General features: G+C 38.5%; 1 protein-coding gene across 1 annotated transcript in view; it reads right to left on the reverse strand.

Annotated features, from left to right (window-relative positions):
• The window catches only part of MUC2 (mucin 2, oligomeric mucus/gel-forming), a gene marked incomplete at both ends in the record, with an annotated part of 66,156 nt that overhangs the window by 24,184 nt on the left and 20,223 nt on the right, over nucleotides 1-21,749 (reverse strand). Inside the window, 14 exons of the mRNA XM_083359356.1 lie at nucleotides 2,189-5,446; nucleotides 7,992-8,012; nucleotides 8,118-8,144; nucleotides 8,317-8,523; nucleotides 10,710-10,753; nucleotides 12,212-12,368; nucleotides 13,117-13,248; nucleotides 14,193-14,349; nucleotides 15,275-15,517; nucleotides 16,772-16,954; nucleotides 17,520-17,624; nucleotides 19,824-19,962; nucleotides 20,124-20,275; nucleotides 20,782-20,882. Coding sequence (XP_083215482.1) covers nucleotides 2,189-5,446; nucleotides 7,992-8,012; nucleotides 8,118-8,144; nucleotides 8,317-8,523; nucleotides 10,710-10,753; nucleotides 12,212-12,368; nucleotides 13,117-13,248; nucleotides 14,193-14,349; nucleotides 15,275-15,517; nucleotides 16,772-16,954; nucleotides 17,520-17,624; nucleotides 19,824-19,962; nucleotides 20,124-20,275; nucleotides 20,782-20,882 — 4,926 coding nt within the window. The remainder of the gene's footprint in view (nucleotides 1-2,188; nucleotides 5,447-7,991; nucleotides 8,013-8,117; nucleotides 8,145-8,316; nucleotides 8,524-10,709; nucleotides 10,754-12,211; nucleotides 12,369-13,116; nucleotides 13,249-14,192; nucleotides 14,350-15,274; nucleotides 15,518-16,771; nucleotides 16,955-17,519; nucleotides 17,625-19,823; nucleotides 19,963-20,123; nucleotides 20,276-20,781; nucleotides 20,883-21,749) is intronic.

Here is a 21,749-nt window from a genome sequence, read left to right on the forward strand (position 1 = left end):
TACAGAAATGCTGATGGATTAGCAGACTTCATTACTTCTTCATAGCAAACTGAACACATTTTAATTATTAAAATAATACTATAATTACTATCATAAGAATACATAACATTAAACAATTATTAGTATTAAAACAATAATACAATTGGGAACAGGTTATTAACATCTTCAAAGCAAAAATAAATGGCTATCTCTGATTATAAATGTATAAGACAAATGGTCATAATGTAAAAATAGTAAGAATAAGAGAGAACAAGGGGTTTAACTATCTAACCATGACCAACCTATAACATTCAACTGAAATGTATCAATCATTAGGACTGAACCATGGGCAGAGCTGAGCACCATGTCAAAATATAACCTTTTTTTTACAAGATTCCCATGGATTCTTCCTTGCAAGCTAAAGGTCGGTGGTTTTCTGTGTAACAAACTCTATTTCTTTTCTTCTTATTTAAGTGTGCTGTCATCTTGGAATCAGCCCAACACATTCTAAATTCTCCTCTTTATTAAATAACATTAGAAATGGAGGCCAACATTTAGGGGTATTCTATGCAATTACTGTATCAACTTTCCTCCATTGCATGCTACACTGCCCAGAAAGTTTGTTGTTGTTTTTGGTGGTGGTGGTTTGTTAAACCCCTAAATTAGTTAATTCAGAAATATGGTGCTCTGAGACCCATAGGGACAATTCTATGTTGTTGTTTAGGTACGCCACCATAATGTCTTCGATTGGATATCCTGCACAGGCATTTATAAAAAATGTTGTTACATTATAACAATTGTAATTATTGTAATAATCTAATTAAAATGCAGGGACGCGGTGGCTCAGTGGGTTAGGACGCTGAGCTTGTCGATCAGAAGGTTGGCAGTTTGGCGGATCGAATCCCAAGTGCCGCGTAACAGAGTGCGCACCTGTTACTCGTCCTAGCTTCTGCCAACCTAGCAGTTCGAAAGCACGTAAAAATGCAAGTAGAAAAATAGGGACCACTATGGTGGGAAGGTAACAGCGTTCCGTGCGCCTTTGGCCTTTGGAGACGTCCTCGGACAAGCGCTGGCTCTTCGGCTTTGAAACGAAGATGAGCACTGGCCCCTAGAGTTAGAAATGACTAGCACGCATGTGCGGGGGAACCTTTACCTTTACCTAATTAAAATAATTTTAATAATTTGTATGTATGTTAAGACCACCAGATTTGAACCAAAAATACCGGGATGGCTATTCAATGGCTGCAAAGAGTTAGATTTTTCTGTATCTCTTTGCTCCCATCTAATAGCTGCAATCAGGATCTATGTGAGTGTAGTAGTAGCAATAGCAGTTAGACTTATATACAGCTTCAAGGTGTTTTACAGCCCTCTCTAAATGAAATTCTATGGATTCCAAGTATAAAACTAATGCTAACTTTGGCCCTAAGTCAGCTAAGTCATGCAGCAGAATTTCTTGCTATTCCCATTAATTAATTCTTTATGGTAAGACTTCCAGTCAATTTCCTAAAACTTCTTTCACCTCCAAAAAAATTAGGTTAAATTTTTTGAGCCCTCCCATTCCAAGAATGATCTTAGGAGCTTTAGAAGCAGCACTGGCTGACTCATAGACAGCCCTGAACCTTCCCATTTACTTTCTGACAAGGGGAATGACAACAACTTTATACTTGATTTGAAGTCAAGAAATATACGAACTGTAAATATGTCTATGCTCACTCATTCTTTCCTATTTTATTTCTTTAAAAATATTGCCTGGAATTGTTGGAATTCACCAGCTTTTTTCCCCTGTAGGGATGAGAACAAAACAAACAAACAAAAAATGGAGCAGAGGGAAATGGAGCATTGCCACCTCCATTCAGAAGCTGCCCTCCATTATTGAGGATTGTAATAAGCTTTGGGGAATAACTTATTTGCTATGGGGAATAACTTATTTGCTATGGAATAAATATCCAAGGTGATGGATTCAGAATTTATTTACTGTTCCTAATAGTTCAAAAAGCAGTTGCTAGCATTTCCAAAATAACCATTGTCTTAAAGAGATTTGAAGATGTTGCAATGCACTGTAGTAATGTTAAAACAATCAGAGAAAACTAAATTATCAGCCAAGTTAAAAGGAAATATTATTGTTAGACAGTATATGCATAAATAGGCTACGAATTAGTGTCAGGAAAATACAGCAATAATTTAAGCAAAAAAGAATTCAGATAATTACCTGGATAATATATAGCACCGTTCACAACACAATAGCAAGGTGTTGGGGTAGGGGTAATAATTGAAGTAGGGGTACTAGTTAAAATTGTTGTGGAAATAGAAGGAGTACTGGTAACTGTGGTAGTAGGGCTTTCAGTAGTGGAGGTGGTGGTGGGAGTAGGGGTTGGAGTGGAAATAGAAGGAGTGGTGGAGATTGGGGTAGTTGGGCTTTCAGTTGTAGACGTAATGGTAGGAGTAGGCATTGGAGTGGAAATAGGAGGAGTAGTGGAGATTGGGGTAGTAGGGCTCTCAGTAGTGGAGCTGGTGGTGGGAGTAGGTGTTGGAGTGGGAGTAGATGGAGTGGTGGATATTGGGGTAGTAGGGCTTTCAGTAGTGGAGGTGGTGGAGGGAGTAGGTGTTGGAGTGGGAGTAGATGGAGTGGTGGAGATTGGGGTACTAGGGCTCTCAGTGGTGGAGGAGGTGGTGGGAATAGGTGTTACAGTGGGAGTAGATGGGGTGGTGGAGATTGGGGTAGTAGGGCTTTCAGTTGTAGAGGTAATGGTAGGAGTAGGGGTTGGAGTGGGAGTAGATGGAGTGGTGGATACTGTAGTAGGGCTTTCAGTAGTGGAGGTGGTGGAGGGAGTAGGTGTTGGAGTGGGAGTAGATGGTGTGGTGGAGATTGGGGTAGTAGGGCTTTCAGTAGTGGAGGTGGTGGAGGGAGTAGGCATTGGAGTGGGAGTAGATGGGGTGGTGGAGATTGGGGTAGTAGGGCTTTCAGTAGTGGAGGTAATGGTAGGAGTAGGGGTTGGAGTGGGAGTAGATGGAGTGGTGGATACTGTAGTAGGGCTTTCAGTAGTGGAGGTGGTGGAGGGAGTAGGTGTTGGAGTGGGAGTAGATGGAGTGGTGGATATTGGGGTAGTAGGGCTTTCAGTAGTGGAGGTGGTGGAGGGAGTAGGTGTTGGAGTGGGAGTAGATGGTGTGGTGGATATTGGGGTAGAAGGGCTTTCAGTAGTGGAGGAGGTGGTGGGAATAGGTGTTAGAGTGGGAGTAGATGGGGTGGTGGAGATTGGGGTAGTAGGGCTTTCAGTAGTGGAGGAGGTGGTGGGAATAGGTGTTAGAGTGGGAGTAGATGGGGTGGTGGAGATTGGGGTAGTAGGGCTTTCAGTTGTAGAGGTAATGGTAGGAGTAGGGGTTGGAGTGGGAGTAGATGGAGTGGTGGTAACTGTGGTAGTAGGACTTTCGGTAGTGGAGGAGGTGGTGGGAATAGGTGTTGGAGTGGGAGTAGATGGAGTGGTGGAGATTGAGGTAGTAGGGCTTTCAGTTGTAGAGGTAATGGTAGGAGTAGGGGTTGGAGGGGGAGTAGATGGAGTGGTGGATACTGTAGTAGGGCTTTCAGTAGTGGAGGTGGTGGAGGGAGTAGGGGTTGGAGTGGGAGTAGATGGAGTGGTGGATACTGTAGTAGGGCTTTCAGTAGTGGAGGTGGTGGAGGGAGTAGGTGTTGGAGTGGGAGTAGATGGAGTGGTGGAGATTGGGGTAGTAGGACTTTCAGTAGTGGATGAGGTGGTGGGAATAGGTGTTAGAGTGGGAGTAGATGGGGTGGTGGAGATTGGGGTAGTAGGGCTTTTAGTTGTAGAGGTTATGGTAGGAGTAGGGGTTGGAGTGGGAGTAGATGGAGTGGTGGTAACTGTGGTAGTAGGACTTTCGGTAGTGGAGGAGGTGGTGGGAATAGGTGTTGGAGTGGGAGTAGATGGAGTGGTGGAGATTGAGGTAGTAGGGCTTTCAGTTGTAGAGGTAATGGTAGGAGTATGGGTTGGAGTGGGAGTAGATGGAGTGGTGGATACTGTAGTAGGGCTTTCAGTAGTGGAGGAGGTGGAGGGAGTAGGTGTTGGAGTGGGAGTAGATGGTGTGGTGGATATTGGGGTAGTAGGGCTTTCAGTTGTAGAGGTAATGGTAGGAGTAGGTGTTGGAGTGGGAGTAGATGGAGTGGTGGATACTGTGGTAGTAGGACTTTCGGTAGTGGAGGAGGTGGTGGGAATAGGTGTTGGAGTGGGAGTAGATGGAGTGGTGGAGATTGAGGTAGTAGGGCTTTCAGTTGTAGAGGTAATGGTAGGAGTAGGGGTTGGAGTGGGAGTAGATGGAGTGGTGGATACTGTAGTAGGGCTTTCAGTAGTGGAGGTGGTGGAGGGAGTAGGTGTTGGAGTGGGAGTAGATGGAGTGGTGGAGATTGGGGTAGTAGGGCTTTCAGTAGTGGAGGTGGTGGAGGGAGTAGGTGTTGGAGTGGGAGTAGATGGTGTGGTGGATATTGGGGTAGTAGGGCTTTCAGTTGTAGAGGTAATGGTAGGAGTAGGGGTTGGAGTGGGAGTAGATGGAGTGGTGGTAACTGTGGTAGTAGGACTTTCGGTAGTGGAGGAGGTGGTGGCAATAGGTGTTGGAGTGGTAGTAGATGGAGTGGTGGAGATTGAGGTAGTAGGGCTTTCAGTTGTAGAGGTAATGGTAGGAGTAGGGGTTGGAGTGGGAGTAGATGGAGTGGTGGAGATTGGGGTAGTAGGGCTTTCAGTTGTAGAGGTAATGGTAGGAGTAGGGGTTGGAGTGGGAGTAGATGGAGTGGTGGAGATTGTGGTAGTAGGACTTTCAGTAGTGGAGTAGGTGGTGGGAATAGGAGTTGGAGTGGGAGTAGATGGAGTGGTGGACATTGGGGTAGTAGGGCTTTCAGTTGTAGAGGTAATGGTAGGAGTAGGGGTTGGAGTGGGAGTAGATGGAGTGGTGGAGATTGGGGTAGTAGGGCTTTCAGTTGTAGTGGTAATGGAAGGAGTAGGGGTTGGAGTGGGAGTAGATGAAGTAGTGGTAATTGTGGTAGTAGGGCTTTCAGTAGTGGAGGTGGTGGTGGGAATAGGCGTTGGAGTGGGAGTAGATGGAGTGGTGGTAATTCTGGTAGTAGTGCTTTCGACACTGGGAAGAGTGGGAGGACACACGCAGCAGAGGACGTTGATTTCATAGTCGAGACAGACTCGTGCAGGAATTACTGGTCCAGGAAACTGATCTTCATTTTTGCAAATAAGCCCAGTAGAAACATCACAGGTCACTGTCTGTTGCAAGTCATCGAATGACCACTCAGGAAATTTCCTCGCTCGGCATGATATGTTTTCTGGCTTCTCGCAGATCGTTATGTTGTGCAGTCTGATGTTTTCATAAGTTTCATTGTCGCCATTTGTAATACCAGGTTCTGGGATACTCACAGAAATCCATCCAGACCACTCACATTTTGTGGGTAAACAGGGTGCTGTCAGGAAAGAGTCAGAGAAACAGTAATTGCCTATTGTGAGAACAATATTAGAACAGTGGTTCAAGCTATGATATGCTCTTATAAATTAACAAAAAGTTAGAATTAAGAGTGCTTTCATTTGGATCAGGATTTCTTTCTTTGCTCATTAATATATTTTCTTGTGAATATCCTTTAGGGCAAGGGTGGGAAATCAAGGCCCTTGTATGACCTTTGGACTTCAACTCCCAGAATTCTTGACCCAGTTGGCTCAGGAATTCTAGGAGTTGAAGTCCACAAGTCATAAAAGAGCCATGGTTCCCCACCCTTGCTTTAGGGCTACAAGTCCTGGCCTTCAGAAATTGAGACAATCAATAGATGGCAATCCCAAGAAAATGCTTTGCTACCATTCACGATTGCCTGGTTTTCTGCAACTCAAGCCTAATTAGTCCTAGCATTATTTATCATCCCAGATGTGGAATTGGATTGTTCATACTTGTTTTTCTGTTCTGCTCCTCTAGACTGTTTTTTTTTAATATAGAAATTTCTCCACATCTGAATCCAGGTTTGGTCTACTGTATTCTCTTTCAGTAAGGATTACTACCCAATTTTAGTAGGATATCAACCCAAATGACAGATAATGTAATTGACAGAAAATAGTCTGCTTACATGTACCATTTCTCAAATCCTTCACTCCGTAAATTAAATTGTAGTTGTCCTCCCAATTCACAGCCAGTTTTTGTTGTTGTTGTTGTTGTTGTTTATTGGGAGGATGACTAATTGGTTGGTTGGTTATGTGAACACTCCAAAAAAAATTAGCATTATTGGGAGGTGGAAAGGAAAGAGTAGTGTATAATATTCATGTGGAATAATAGTCTTATATTCTTTAGTGTAGATATGTTGGTGGAAGTGGAAATGGAGAAAAGCTAAAATGTTAGTATTACAAGAGCAATTAGAATGGGAACAGGTGGCTACAAAAGTTGAAGTTGTGCTTACATTTTCTAAAATGAAAAACGTATTAGCCTTTTGATATCATAAAAGTAGAGAAAACTTTTTTCCTTAAATAATGCATTCATTCTTGAACATAGAATAACTTTGTTTGACTGAATGCATTTATGCTGACAAGCCCTCAGCACTGGGGTAAATTTTCTACAATAAACCTGATCATTGTCTTGTTTCATCTGGTGCCATCAACAACATTCAATTTGTGCAGTGTTAGCTTTGCTCAGTCTGTTGAATCTAGAGCCGCCATTAATTCTACAATCACCTTAAGTGCTCTAAAACATGCCTGACGTCTCTAAATCAAGCAGCAGTATAAAACCTTGCTCAAATGTAGATTTCAATTTACTCAGTGTCTAACATTAAATTGCTTTCAGGGGTATCCACCTGAGAGAGGTGTCAGAAGAAGTCAACATGATAGCTACACCTGCATAATGGATACTCCACTTTTTTATATGTATCTTGAACACACACACGAACAAAGGGAGGGTGCCCCCAATTTGATAGTCTGATAGTATCATAGATAGTAAGCATGGAGCATTTTAATTTAGCTCAAAGACTTACAATATATTATCCATATACTAATACAAATATTTACAAATATGTTTTTCTTTCTTAAAATCTTCATGACTTCAAAATAGTAAATAAACAGGATGTTTATTTCCTTTATTTCCTTTTGCTAACAGTCCCTACAAATTCTCAGCATCATTATCTGAGTATTTCCTGACCTGTTCCTTTAAAACAAAAAATATATGCCTTGAACTAAACATGTTTTGTACTTACTTGTGGGACCTATTTCCAATGGTGATTACATCCGTTAAAAGAGAGAGAGAGAGAACAAAATATGAAAATATAATTAATGTTAATAAAATATTAAATATGGATAAATACATGATAGTACTGTATATTCTAATGGTCTGCTGTATTATTTATTGTGAGTTAAATTGTCACATCTTATATCAAGGTAAAACATGCTGCACTTATTTTCTAAGATCCATTGATAACTATTGAAGTATGAGCTTGTCTGCAACAAGTGTTCCTACTTAGGGTTCATAGACAATAGGTTTGCACCAACACAGGGAATGTCTGTTTCTTACAACCACAGTTAATAGCTACTTGTAAGGTTACAAGATATGAGCAGCAGAAATCCAGATGACCACTAGATGGGAGCAAAAAGTTGGAGTAAGACCCAATGTATGCTGTCATAAGATGATTGTCTAGTTTTTTTCAGCCTATTTCTTATCATCCAAGCCATCTGTATGTTTGTAGTAGGTGGAAAAATGCCAAGTCACTGTTCATGTAATTAAAAACTCATCCAGGATTGCTTGTATCAAACATTGACTGGTTTGCTTTAAGCAATGTTTACTGTACTGTTAACTTTATTGTCATTATCAGAATGGGATTCTGATCATGAATCTGCCTGTTCCCTAATCCCACCCTTAGTCCATTTAGCTCTTAACATTGACAAGATTGAGAAACCCTGGTCTGTAAACTGACAATGGGTTGAGAGGATTGTGTTTTACGTTGTTACGCTTTGAACCTTCCCCATATATTTTGTATTACTCACTTGTAATTATTGTAGAAGTCCCTGAAATGAGGAAAAAAAGAATAGTAAATGAGTCCCTTTTAATGAAAGGATTGTGCTTTATCCTGCTAGACTTTGGACCTTTCCCACATTCCTTTTATTACTTACCTTCCTCAGACATTGTTATAGTAGGGGCTGAAATGAAAAAAAAAAGAATAGTAAGTCTTGGTTGGGTTTTTTAAAGAGTTTTAGAGAAAACTGGCAAAGTTTCCACACTGAACATCAACATGCCATTATCAACCAAATTTCTATAAACGTTTATTACCCTCTAGAGCAATAATAAGAATTATTAACATTAGAAACTTACTTGGAGACATAGTAGTGGTGATAGTAGTAGTGCTGGAAGTGGTGATTGTTGGAGTAGTAGAGGGAGATATAGTTGAAGTTGAAGAGCATTCATCATATTTAATTTCCATGGTACCATTTAGTGTGCATATTACGTACACACATTCGTTAGTTTTGTCATAAACCTTGTCTCCCACTTCATACTCTTCGCCATCATAAACACAACACTCTGTGTAAAAAGATATTAGCAAAGTTCAGACAGAAGGAATTTCACAACATGAGAGCTGAACCCATTTCCTTGCAATGTTCACTTCACTTCAAAAGGAATGAGTTCAGAAACGAAACTCTCATAGTTTTTTAATAGGTCAGCCAGATTCTTAGGGGGTTTGATCCAAAACCTTTAAAGTCTTAAATGTCTTAACTTACATCTTTAATTACATCGAGAAGTGAACTGATAACCAGCCCAGTGCTATTTTATGCCCTGACCTTTTAGGGCAAGTTACCATCTGGATTGCCATATTTTGACCAACTATAGTTTCCAAAGAATTTTTTAAAGGCAAACCTATGTGAGGAGCATTATAATAATGAAATCAATATGACAAAATTTGGTTTATATCAAAATGCTGCAGAACTATTCATAATGATATATCATCCATTTTTTTTTAAAAAGGCTTCTTGCGCATATATATGACCTGAGCAATAAGTAGCAAAGCTGGATGGAGGCATGTTTTTTAAATTATATAGCCATTCCTTCAGAGAAATGTAATCCTATAGGCTGGTGAGGGAGCCTTATTCTTCAGAAAGAATACTTCTTCTTATCCAGATTTAATCCTAGTTTGTAACATCAAATCCTACAGCTTTCAGACATCATTTCAGGATATGAGTATCCACACCAGGTGGGGTTGAGCATGAGATGCCCAACTGAACATCATCTACCTACAGACATCTTACTTTATAGCTCTGGATTACTTCTCCCACCAATTTCATGTCAATGTTAACCAGTGCAAAAATCTCATGGACCTTTAAGCAAACTATATAGAGCATCAATAACATTGAAAAGGCTCCTTCACATCTACATTCTGAAACTTATCTGTGAGGTTGGATCTGAATAGTCACAAGTCAGATAGGCAACCCACAATGAATAACAGTGCAAGCTCCTGAGAGAGTCATGAGAAGCAATTATTCTGCCTACCTGGGATTCTTCAACAAAAATGTTAAAGTGACTTAAGCTGTTTCAGGACCAAACCTAAGTTCTGAATCTCATCTGAAATTGTCCCAGTTAATCAGTTTCCTCTAGAAACTTTAATTCTTGTGCTATGAATCATTCTGTCACCTTGCCCAAAATGGGAATTTGAGACAGCTTGGCCATTCATTACAATTCAGAATACTAAAGTTGGGAGAGGTCATACAGTCTAACTTCCTCAGTGCTCACTTCAGGAATTTAATTTCAAAGCATACCCAAGAGATGCTGCCTAGGCTCTATTTAAGCATCCAGTAAACAGGAGCTGACCATCTCCTTGGGTGTCTGGTGTACTGTTAAACTGTTGTAAGTATTACCAACTTGTCACGTTTTGAAAAGGCTTTTTCATCAAAGAATGAACTACTGCTTGCTTCAGGCAGGATGAAAATCCTCTGGCTGTTGTTACTGTTTTAGCTAAAGTAGTTTGGCAAGGTTCAATCACACCAGTGGTTGGCTTTGATCTTTCAAGAGTTCCATCTTCATTCTCTGGTATAATAAACTAAACAGGATCTCATAATAACGTATGAGAGATAACATCATGTCATTTGATACTGGAATGGTAGAATCCATATTACAAAAGACATGAGAGACATTATCTGGAAAACCTTGGCAAAATGCTCCCAAATCTGTTATTTCAGTTCCTAGATAAGCCTCAAGAGGTTCTACACATCTTCACAAGATTCTAAACAATCAGTTTCCAGGTTGAAAAATATAATTTATAGCTGCCAGCATTGTTCAGAGTGGACCTAACAATAAACTTTATTATGTGTCTTATTGAATTCAATTTGTATATCTAATTTTCAAGCATTTCAGGTCATTATCAAAAGTTCCCCTGTAAGTCAAGGAACCATTATGGTGGTGGAAGTTGTCAGAGAACTGTAGTAAACATTGTACTCTGAAGGATCAGAATTGTAGGATTGCTGGTAAAAAATGTTTTGTAAAAAAAAAAAACACCAAATAAATACTTGTGCCTAAATGTATAGGTATTGGGATTTCATTAATCTTCCCTTAAATATACCATGTGTAGAAAAAAGTTACAAAATAAAACTGATATTCTTCTCAATATATGAAACTTTAAAACTCTGCAGCAAACACTCCAAATCATGATTTGTCTTTCAAGAGAAATATGAAGAAATATGAAGAAACTGCTTGGGTTTCATAGAGCGAAAACATACCTTTTTCACGTTTACACATCACATATCCTGATGACAGGCAGTAACTGAAAGTTTAAAAAAACAACAGAAACAAAATATTTTCAGTTTGATTTATTAAGTTCTTGTAGCCTGACTATATTCAACCTGAAATTGCTCTTGCAGTGCCTTAAATTCATAATAATAAATTTAATTTGTTCACATAATTTCACAGGACAGGAGGTTAATGCTGGCAGGAATAGATATGAAAATACAATGGAGTCATGTCTTCAGTAGCTGAATTCCACATATCTATGACTTCTATGAAGCCAATACTCTCAGAATCTATCCGTAAATAGAAATACCAGACCTAGCCTACTCAGAAATTAGTACCAAAGTAATGCCAAACTTAGTCATTTCTGATCTTTTATTTTGAGATGTATGAGCAATGTTTCCCATCCTTGGCTACTTCTACGTATGTGGAATTCAACTCCCAGCCATCTCAGCAATGGCTATGCTGCCTAGGGAATTATGGTAGTCAAAGTCAAAGTTGGGAAACACTGCAGCATAGGGCTTGTTTTTGATTCCCACCACCTAATATTTTTTTACCATGTGACAAAAATTTTTTGCAAAAACTGGACAGTTCCTTCACAATTAAGGTCCTTCACTTTGCCAGTATTTTCTCTTTAAAAGGAAAGAAGGAGCAGGAGATCACTTCCTGAAGTTTTCTTTTTGTAGAAAAGAAAGTCTTGCATGTACATTGCTTTGTATAGCATTTGTATCATGAACAATGACATTTTAATGGGGATGATAAAGTTGAAGCCCCACACAGTGAGGAAGCAATTAAGAAATTGAAGGATACTATTCTTTAACTTTAACACATCTCTCCTCATATAGAGGTCTGTGGAAAACAGCTTCATGAATTGAATAACCCCAGTAGGGGAAGCCTCATTGTCTCTTCATACTGCTACTCCCAATGTTCCTAACAATCTCTTCTAGAAAGATCAGGACCATTTAGAACAGCATACAAAGTAGTTGTGGCAGTTGGGGGATAAGGAAGGATGGGCATGACTTGCTACTATTCTTGTTCTTCTCCATGTAGGTTGGTTCCAGTTCACTGGACACCAGTTCCCTTTGGTAGTCAAAAGACCTTTTTCCACTACTGCTTTATCCACAGTACGGTATTCTTGCCTAATTTATTGGGTCATCCTAAGAAATAAAGGATGCATTAAGCAGCTTATAAAAAAATCACAAGGTGGTGATTATTTGACAAGCTCATTTTCTTCTATCAAAGAATTCATACAAATGAGTTTACTGACTTCTGGAGGAATAGCTACTGGAAGAGAGAGTACACAATGTTGCATTCTCATCACTTTTCACCTTTTTCAATGTATTCTATCCTGAAAGTGCTTTCTACTCTAGAATGCTGTTCTCCTCATGCACTCAAACACAAACCCAACAGTTTGAAACTGAATGGTTTTGGTAACAACATTTGTACAAATGCTTTCTTTCAGTTCTTACTCTATTCACTTTATATTTTCACATACCAAGTGTGACACAGTTCTCGAGGTTCATAGTTGGGGATCAAACTTCCAGGTGGGTAGGTAATATTATTAAAGTAACAACCACAATCTTCATTTGTTCCACATAATTTAGTATCCTCATTGTAGATTGGCTTGTCTGGAGGACATCGTGGATAGCAACCTATTGCACAGAAAGATGCATTTTGTAAAATGGCAGCTATTATCTGTCCATGCCATAGAAGCATTGCATGAAAAAGACATGCTCCAAAGACTTGATAAAAAAACCCTTCAATTTACATATCAGAAGGAAATGCCAGTTGGCTGGATGCCATTTCTAAGGGGCAGACAGAGTTCTGCAGTTCTTCTATATATGTTTATCTCAATATTTCCCTTGGAATAATAACACTAAGGATACACGAGAAAGGGGGCAAAAACAAGAGAATCCCCCTTTCATTAAAGACTGATAGTCAAGACTTTGGCAGCTAAAGAAACACTCATGTCATGTTTTGCCTCTGATGAAATTTAGGTTGACAGCTTTGGAACTGTTTTTTTAAGAGCCATTCTAGTAGTCTAAGCACAGAAGTAAAATGGCCAATTAGAAAGAAAAATCATGTCCTTAAGCATTTACCAGTCTTCATTCTGATGAAGCAAAAGCTGAGATCAAAGACAACAATGTTTCCTGAACTCCAGCCCAAATGCCAGAATGGACCTCAGTGGCACCATCCCATTTTGGGTCCAAAAATAAACAAGCTGTATAGTTTTCCTATAAAAGTGGATCAGCTCACTGAATGAATTTTATTTCATGTTTGTTTAACTTTATTGGTCACCCAACCATATAAGCCAACTGCATTCTCCCCCATATTGGACTAACAAATAATCCTTGAAGAACAAAACCACCACAAATTAACAAATTAACACCACAAATTTACCTTCTAAGAATGGGACTGAAAAATTGCTGCTGACTTGATTGAGGCTCCTGCAAGTTAAAATCTCACGTCCACAAGCCTCATAATGCCACTCGCACATATCTTCACTAGGATTGTAGTATTCACAAAAGATTGCTTTAAAAAGAAAGTTACTCATTAGAAAAGAAGCAGGAAAAATATTTTGTTCCAATTCCTATGTAAGATATCTCTATGTGACATCTTGTGGAACTAATGAATAATGTGACAGGTGGTATCCTATAGATATTTAGTTAAGGTATCCTGTATAGGTATCCTATGCTGCCTATCTTTGATGCTAGCAGAAATCCCTATTATATATGTTCTTTGGGGAATATCTAATAAAAGGTACATGGATGTTTGTAAATTCTGGAAGCGGAATTGTGGCTTTAAAGGCAATTATGCAGATACAGTTCCATGCATCGTTTTTTTTAATCTAAATTGACTGATCTGTAACATAGAAACACAGAAAACTAATAGCAGAAAATAGCCCAGTGATCTCTCAAGTCTACCTTTTGAGGTTTTGTTTGTTTGCTTTTAGTTTTTTTAGTTAATTAATGTATTATTTATTTGTTGTTAGCTGCAAAGTCGTGTCCGACCCATCGCGTCCCTGTAGACAACATTCCTCCAGGTCTTCCTGTCCTCTACCATCTTCTGGAGTCCATTTAAGCTCACGCCTACTGCTTCAATTATTATTATTATTATTAAACTAATTTTTGTCAGATGATAAATATATACTGCTCAAAAAAATAAAGGGAACACTTAAACAACACAATGTACTGTATTTAATAGTAGGATGACCTATTTTCTGTTCCCTTTATTTTTTTGAGCAGTATAAATATATATATGTTTATCCAAACCATGTTTAACATTTGGCGGTATCTGGCTTTATGATTTCTTAGCATAAAGCTAAAGTGTCCTAGCGTAAAATGTCACAGAGAATAAGCCTTATCAAAGTTAGAATTAACTAGGCCTATGAAAGATTATAGTCTAATGTTTCTAGCTCATCCTCCTTTCGGATATCTAGATATTGTATGCTTATCCTGTTTATCTGGAATGCTTACGACATATATCTGGAGTTCTCCAGTGGACACATGCTTCAGCTTTGATGCATTCATGTGCATATGTAGCGACTGCAGTACACAAGCATTCACAGTCCCCCCCGGAATCACAGGAGCAGGCATCGTGTACACAGGCTTCGTAGTACGGCTCTGGATCTACCTATTGAAAAATTGCAGAACCACATAATTTGTTTGCTTGTATGACTGCATCTTCCTCTGAACACCCAGAAGAGCTCAGCAAACTGAGTAAGCAAAATTATCTTTCAGTTATCCAAGACAAATCCACATGCCGTGGATGAATGGGGTCCCATCCTGTTCCTGTTGGAAGCACCAAGGTGCTTCAAGGCCTTCAAAGTTTAATTTTGTTGAACATTTCTCTCCATTCTTAGGGCAAGTAAACTGTATTTACTTAAAGTTTGCTTGCCTTACATAGCTAAGCATTGCATTCTGGATGAGATGTATTTAAGCAAAGCAGTCCATGTGGCACCTAATATAGAATTACTTGATCCATAATTCCTGCACTAATGGACTGGAATAAAACTAAGCACCATAATTTTCCTTTCCCTAAATATCATAGTTCAATAATGGTTACCATAATGCAATTAAAAATGAATGTTTCAAATGACAATACATTAGGAAATATATATCTGGAGTGTCATTGCATCTCTAAATTTGTATTTTGTGGAAATGTTCAGATACAAACTTAAATATGCATTTAAAAGATTTTTTTTAAAAAAAATGCAAATTAATATGGAAGCATGAAGGAAAAGATTGACAAATTAACATTTCCAAAAGTGATATACAGCAGCTATTGTTCAGACATACAGCAACACCTATGGCCAAAGTCTAAGGCTCCCCGATGACAGTGCTTTATTTTATCTTAAAGACCACCACTGCCTCAAAGCATTCTTTAATACAGTGTTTTTCAACACTGGCAATTTTACAATGTGTGGACTTCAATACCCAGAATTCCTTGACTAGCATTCTGGGGATTCTGGGAGTTGAAGTCCACACATCTTAAAGTTGCCAAGGTTGAAAACTAATGCCATAATAACTCAAAACCAAACCAAACCACAACTACTCACCTTGTGATGACATGTTCTAAAAACTTCACTTTTGATAAGGCTGCACTCTTTCTCTGCCCAGGGTTTCCGATGTGGCTTTATCTCACAGGGCTCAGTGACTTCCTCTACATCAGGACAAGCCGGATCCTTTTTCCATGAATTTCCAAATGTCAAGGCATTGACCGTGTCTTGAGCCATACTCCTTGTTGTGAAGTCATTGCTGGCTTTGCCATCAAAGTTACCACACAAACCACAGACTTTCCCCTACAAGTAAGAAAAGCACTCCATCAAAGCTAAAAGAAATTTGAATAATTTACTGACCTGGTTCATATTTCTATCATTATAAATTATGGAAATACAGGTAATACTTGACTTACAGCCATTCATTTAGTGGAGTGCACAAGTCTTAAAGTTGCCAAGTTTGAAGACCCCTGATTTAGTGGCTGCTTGAAGTCTCAACAGGAATGAAAAAAGTGATGTGACTGTTTTTCACATTTTCAACAGTTGCAGCATTTCCCCACGGTCATGTGATCAAAATTTGGACATTTGGAAGCTGGCATGTATTTATGGTGGTTGCAGTGTCCCAGGGTTATGGTACCTTTTGCAACCTTCTGACAAGCAAATTGGGAAGCCAGATTCACTTTATAACCATGTTACTATCTTAACAACTAGAGTGATTCACTTAAAAACTGTGGCAAAAAAGATTGTAAAATCGGGCAAAAATCATTTAACAACTGTCTTGCTTAACAAAGGAAATTTTGGCTCAACTGTGATCCTAAGTCTAGATTACCTGTATTGGGTCTTAGGGTTCCAGAAAAAAAGAACAAGCTAATATTTAAGGAAACTGGGACACAGTCTGCTTCTTCCTTTGCATACATTTTTCCAAATTACAGAGTAACTGTAACTCTCCATATACAAAAAGAAAGCAAACATAAGTGTTTGAAGAAGGAAAGAATTGGCTTGTTTATTCCTGAAATTAAACTAGATTCAATTTAGAAAATTCATTGTATTCCACGCTATAGTTATTTAAAATAATAATTACCAAGTAAACAGCAATATCTTCACACCACACACTAAAATAATTACAAACATGTATGTATCACTAGCATGGGAAAAGTGTTTAAATGAAAATCATTAAGTAAAACTACTTTAAGCATTTTAGATGTTTGCCTTGGGCTGGATGCAGTAAAAGTTTTGTTTTATTTTCCCAAGGTTTGCTTAGCTAATATTTTCCTGGAGAGGAAAATGTTTGTCCACTCCTCCCATTTATTCTATATATGAAATCCTATCTAAACATTATTCAACAAGTTCTCCCTGATGGGTTCAATAACTTGATGCGCATATTGTATTAATCAACATTTATCATGACATAATGGTGGCATCCATTGCAAAGTCATACTATACATAGAGATATATAGTATGTATTAAGACATAAATGCTATTAGAAAATATTTTTAATATATTCATCCATTAGTAACATTAATAATGTTATGGGGAAACTGTTGTAGAAGCACTGACTTTATGATAGGGCAACAGCTTGATGAAAATAGTTGTCTTCTTATCCCAGATGAGCATCACTCCATTGCTGGCTTCAATTACTATATACAACCCAACTGTTCCACGAATCCAATATGTTATAGAGCTGTGGTTACCCCACTCAATTTTTTCAATGTGTTTTTCTTGCAGCTTTAGCTCTGTGGTCTAAAAGACAGAAATACAATGGAGGCAATGTAATGAAAAGAGTAGCCGGAATTTTAAATTGTCCTCCTACTCAGTATACTCAACTAACAGTGGATTAACACAATAGATTAACAGATTTAATATGTCTATTTTTAGGTTTACACTTTTTGAAATGCAATCCTTTTCAGCCCATGGGTGAGGTAGAATAAAAAAGAGAGGACCATTCTCTAAAAAGCAGTAATCAGAATAACCCTTTCTATATCAGAAAAAATGTGCTATATTAGACAAAAGTTTATCGATTATAAAAAATAATAAAGGCAGAATAAAAAACTTAGATCTGAATCTGTTGTAATGCTTTGCTGTTGTTTTTTTAATTAATAACTTTAACTTGATCAATCCTCAACTTTCAGCTGAATTTAGCAGATTTAAATTGCATGGCATGTTACATAATGTCAGTTTTGAAAAAATACAGTTGAGTCCAATTTGTTCAAGACTTCAAAAGCATTCTCTGATTTCTTTGGATAGGAAAGATGGCTTTCAACCAATCCTTCTCAGGCATATTTTTTTTTCTGTGCTCAATACATACCCCTAGAAACAATTTAATGGCCTTGGAGCAGGTAACGCCTGTCGTTCCACAGGGAACGTTCTCTGTGATCACACTAAACATTCCTTGCTGGTCGCCACAATAATCCTAGTGGACATAGAAAAGAAAGATTATCAAAATTAATTGAAATAAAAGAAAATAATGCTTCAAATTTCTCTCACGGACCCACTCTGGGCGGTGTTAATCATTCCTTTATGTTTATGAGAACCAGTGCTTTTTTTGTAAAAGAAAAAGGTGCCAGAACTCACACATGTCATACAACCTGCCTTGCCTACCCTACAAGGTTCCATCCAAAAAAGGTGCCGGAACTCCATTCTGGGCGTTCTATGAGAAAAAAAGCCCTGATGAGAACATTCAGGCCTCAAACCACTTACTGACCAACTCCTTCACGCACACACACACACCTCCAAAATTTAATTTAAGAAGCTTCCAGTGGCTCTTTGGCTCTATCAGAGTTGAAAGTGGAGGCGCAACAGCGGGATTGCTCTCAAGCAATAAGAGCCAGGTGTGCTGCTTGCTCTTGTGCGCCCGCCTTATTGAGAGCAATCCCACTGCTGCGCCTCCAGTTTCTTCAACTCGGATGGAGGAGAGTGGGGAGGAGAACAAGGAGGAGAAGAGTGGTGAGGCTTTGTGCCAGCCGGTTGGCCAGGCAAGGGGTAGGTTGGGTGATGCTGGCTGGCTGGCTGGCTGGGGGGATCATGGCCGCTTGGGGGGCATCTGCCAAGCTTCATGGCAGCGGTATTGGCCGCTCCCTCCACCCAGCCCATTTCCCTTGCTCCATACAAGATGCTTGGCAGAACTCTCCCCCCCCCCACTGCGCCCCCGATCGAACCCACACGGCACCTTCTTTCTAGCTCCAACACAGTTCTCCATCACTTCCTCTACCACTGTGTGCAGTCTCACAAACAAAAGTTTGTGGGCAGTCCCACAAACGTTTTTTGTTTGTTGGACTGCCCACAAACTTCTCTTGTTTGAGGGACTAAAAAAAATTCAATCAAATCAATTCCAACTTCATGAGATCTTTTTTTTTTCCATCAGAAGTTGGAATTGATTGATTGAAATTTTTTTTTTTAGGTGGCAGAGGACTAGGCGAAGGACTGGGAGCCACAGTGGAGGGATGAAAGAGCTGCATGTGGATCCGGAACCACGAGTTGCTGGCCCCTGATTTAGACCAAGGTGGTCATATATGTCATAATGTGGTCATAGTCATGGGCATGAATGAGGCAAGGTAATTGATGAACCATTCAAATAAGATTCATAACAAGGAATTGTAACCCAGGAAACACTTTATTGTTGGCATAACATTTGAAATTGTCACAGGATAAAATCAATAAGCATGAAGGTTGTAAAATAAAACCCCAAACACTCATTGCAAAGAAACTAATCCATCTTTTAGAGGACCAACACTGCAGTGCCAATTCTCCAAAATATTTTGTGATTCAGTTGAAAGGACAGAATAGATTTGAGTCAAATTATTTTAATTTCAATTTAGTTTCACTTAATGTAATGACATTCCTATCAGGAAGTCAAGTGGACATAACATTAAAGAAGTTGCCCTGTTAGGATCAGGTTTTGGCAGGACATAGACAGATTAAGCCAGCCTATCTTACCCATTAGGAATTCCTGTTTTAAAAAGTGAGGTTGGCAAAGTCCCTTTTCTTTTTCAATTACATTGAGGAAGGGTGCCTGTTACCAGTAAAGATATTGTCAACACTGAAGGAAATAAATTTCAAAATCATCCAAAGAGCTGCTAAATTGTTAATATTTTAATCCAGTGTCATGGCATTCAATATGAGGCAGACTTTTTGAAGTTTGGTAAAATAATTATGTGGGGAGAGAGAAAGAAAGAAAGAAAGAAAGAAAGAAAGAAAGAAAGAAAGAAAGAAAGAAAGAAAGAAAGAAAGAAAGAAAGAGAGAGAGAGAGAGAAAGAAAGAAAGAAAGAAAGAAAGAAAGAAAGAAAGAAAGAAAGAAAGAAAGAAATAGAGAGAGAAAGAAAGAAAGAAAGAAAGAAGAAAGAAATAGAGAGAGAAAGAAAGAAAGAAAGAAAGAAAGAAAGAGAAAGAAAGAAAGAAAGAAAGAAAGAAAGAAAGAAAGAAAGAAAGAAAGAAAGAAAGAAAGAAAGAAAGAAAGAAAGAATCTTAATGCAAAGACTTAGTTGCCTGCTGGGTAAGAAGATTCCATGGAATGAAATTCTGATGGATGTTCGTGGAATAAAATTGACAGTGACTTTAAATACTATATAATTTGGATGACTGCAAAACTTGGTAGTAGTAACTGAACATTACCTGAGAAGCCACATATTCACAGTGACCATCAAAGTCATAGAATTTTCCATCAAAAGTGATGTAGTGGCCACTGCCATAAATGGTACATGTCCCATGACACACTATGTTGGTGCATTTCCAGCTTCCTTTTTGGCACATACTAGAGAGTATTAAACAGAGAGAGGGAGGAAGGGAGAGAGATGCTAAGATCAGAGCTGACTCTCAATGTAATGTTTTAAAAGTGCAAAACAAAACATTAATGACGTGTAATAAGAAATGATTATCATCTTCTATTTCTACTTTGTACATAGCATATCCTACCATGTGTTGCAGTCAACATTTATTTTTTCTCCATTGGAATAATACACGTGGTTATGAATGCACGGGCAGTCATCTTCTGCTACACATCTCCCTCGGCCATCGTCAATCAAGCCATCAGGGCAAAAACATCCTGAGATACATTCAGTCTGGAACTATGGGAAACAAGGATAATACCCACATGACTATTCAATAACACCCTTAATATGATCTAGCCAATTAAAATTTGCATGCCTTGTTTTTTGGAAAGACAAATCACACACAAGTGCATTATTTAAAGTGCACTGCCAACATGGAATCAGTATGGACGATTTGGAGTTGTGTCTCAGAATCTGTCAAATGTTTGAAATATGCTTGGGAAGAAATTGCTTTCCCATTTCTACAGGAAAATATTCATCCCCATGCCAAAAAAAGAGGAAGAATTCTGTACAGTATATGTTTGGTAGGGTGCTTTTAAATATGAAATGGCCAGTGACTTTACTTCTTGTATCAAAATGTTAACAATCAGAATGCTATGTTGGCACTTTAAGCAGTGTCTTGGTTCATCTCAGTATTCTCTCAGTGGAATTCACAAAAGATGATGGCTTCCTAGCATAAATCACTATCAAAATTACATCACTTTTTGAATACAGGCACAAAAAAGAACAGAAGAAAGACATACGTGATCAGTACCCAACGTTTGACAGCTAAGTTGTATTGGAGTTTTGGAAGACCAAGAGTCAAATTCGTTGCATTCAAAATATTTCTTATTGAATAAACATTCTGCAAAGGAAATAAGGAACACTGAAAAAAAAATCTCTTGAATCTAGTTTCATGGTAATAGAGAAATGAAAACTAGAAAAAAAAACCTAAGGAAACTGTAATGGTTTGCTGCTGTAATGTATCACATTGCAAATTGAATGCCATATACATAGAAAATGCTCTTTTCAAAATTCTTATATCGCTTTAAGATAAAATTGCCCTGCAATGCCTGAACAAACTATTCCACAGAAAACAAATCAACACCATGAATAGAAGGAGGCTGACTCCAGTTTGGAACATTAGAATAATGATGGCAGTGCAGGACTCACAGGGTTTTTTCTCTCTTTTATAGGGAAAGCTATAATCTGGTTAGATAACTTGGGTATTGTCGGAACAGACAGTAGGCAAATCATTCTGAGAGCAGATTATTCAATTCATTTTGAAATGCTCTATGTCCCTGTGATGAAAGTGTTTTAGACTTACAGATGGAAATCTTTATTATTATACTAATACAGACCAATAAAGTCTTGGCTCATAACACACCAGGTATAACTGTGGTTGAAAAGAGGAAAGTGTGGATAATTGATGTGACAATACCAGAGGATAGTAGAATAGAAGACAAAGTATTGAAGAAGATCAGAAATTATTAAGATCTGACATTCAAAATTGAAAGATTATGGTATAAATCAGTCATTGTGGTTCCAGTGGTTATCAACACACTAGGTGCCATACCAAAACATCTTGGATGGCACCTAAAAAAAACCTGTGCATTGATAAAATTTCCTTCTGTCAATTACAAAAGGCCATATTGCTTGGATCCACACGCATATTATCCCAATACATCACAGCATCCACTGTTCTTGGGAAGAACCTAAAGTGTATGAAGGC

The sequence above is a fragment of the Vipera ursinii genome (genome assembly GCF_947247035.1).
Source record: "Vipera ursinii genome assembly, chromosome: 1".
NCBI lineage: Eukaryota > Metazoa > Chordata > Lepidosauria > Squamata > Viperidae > Vipera > Vipera ursinii.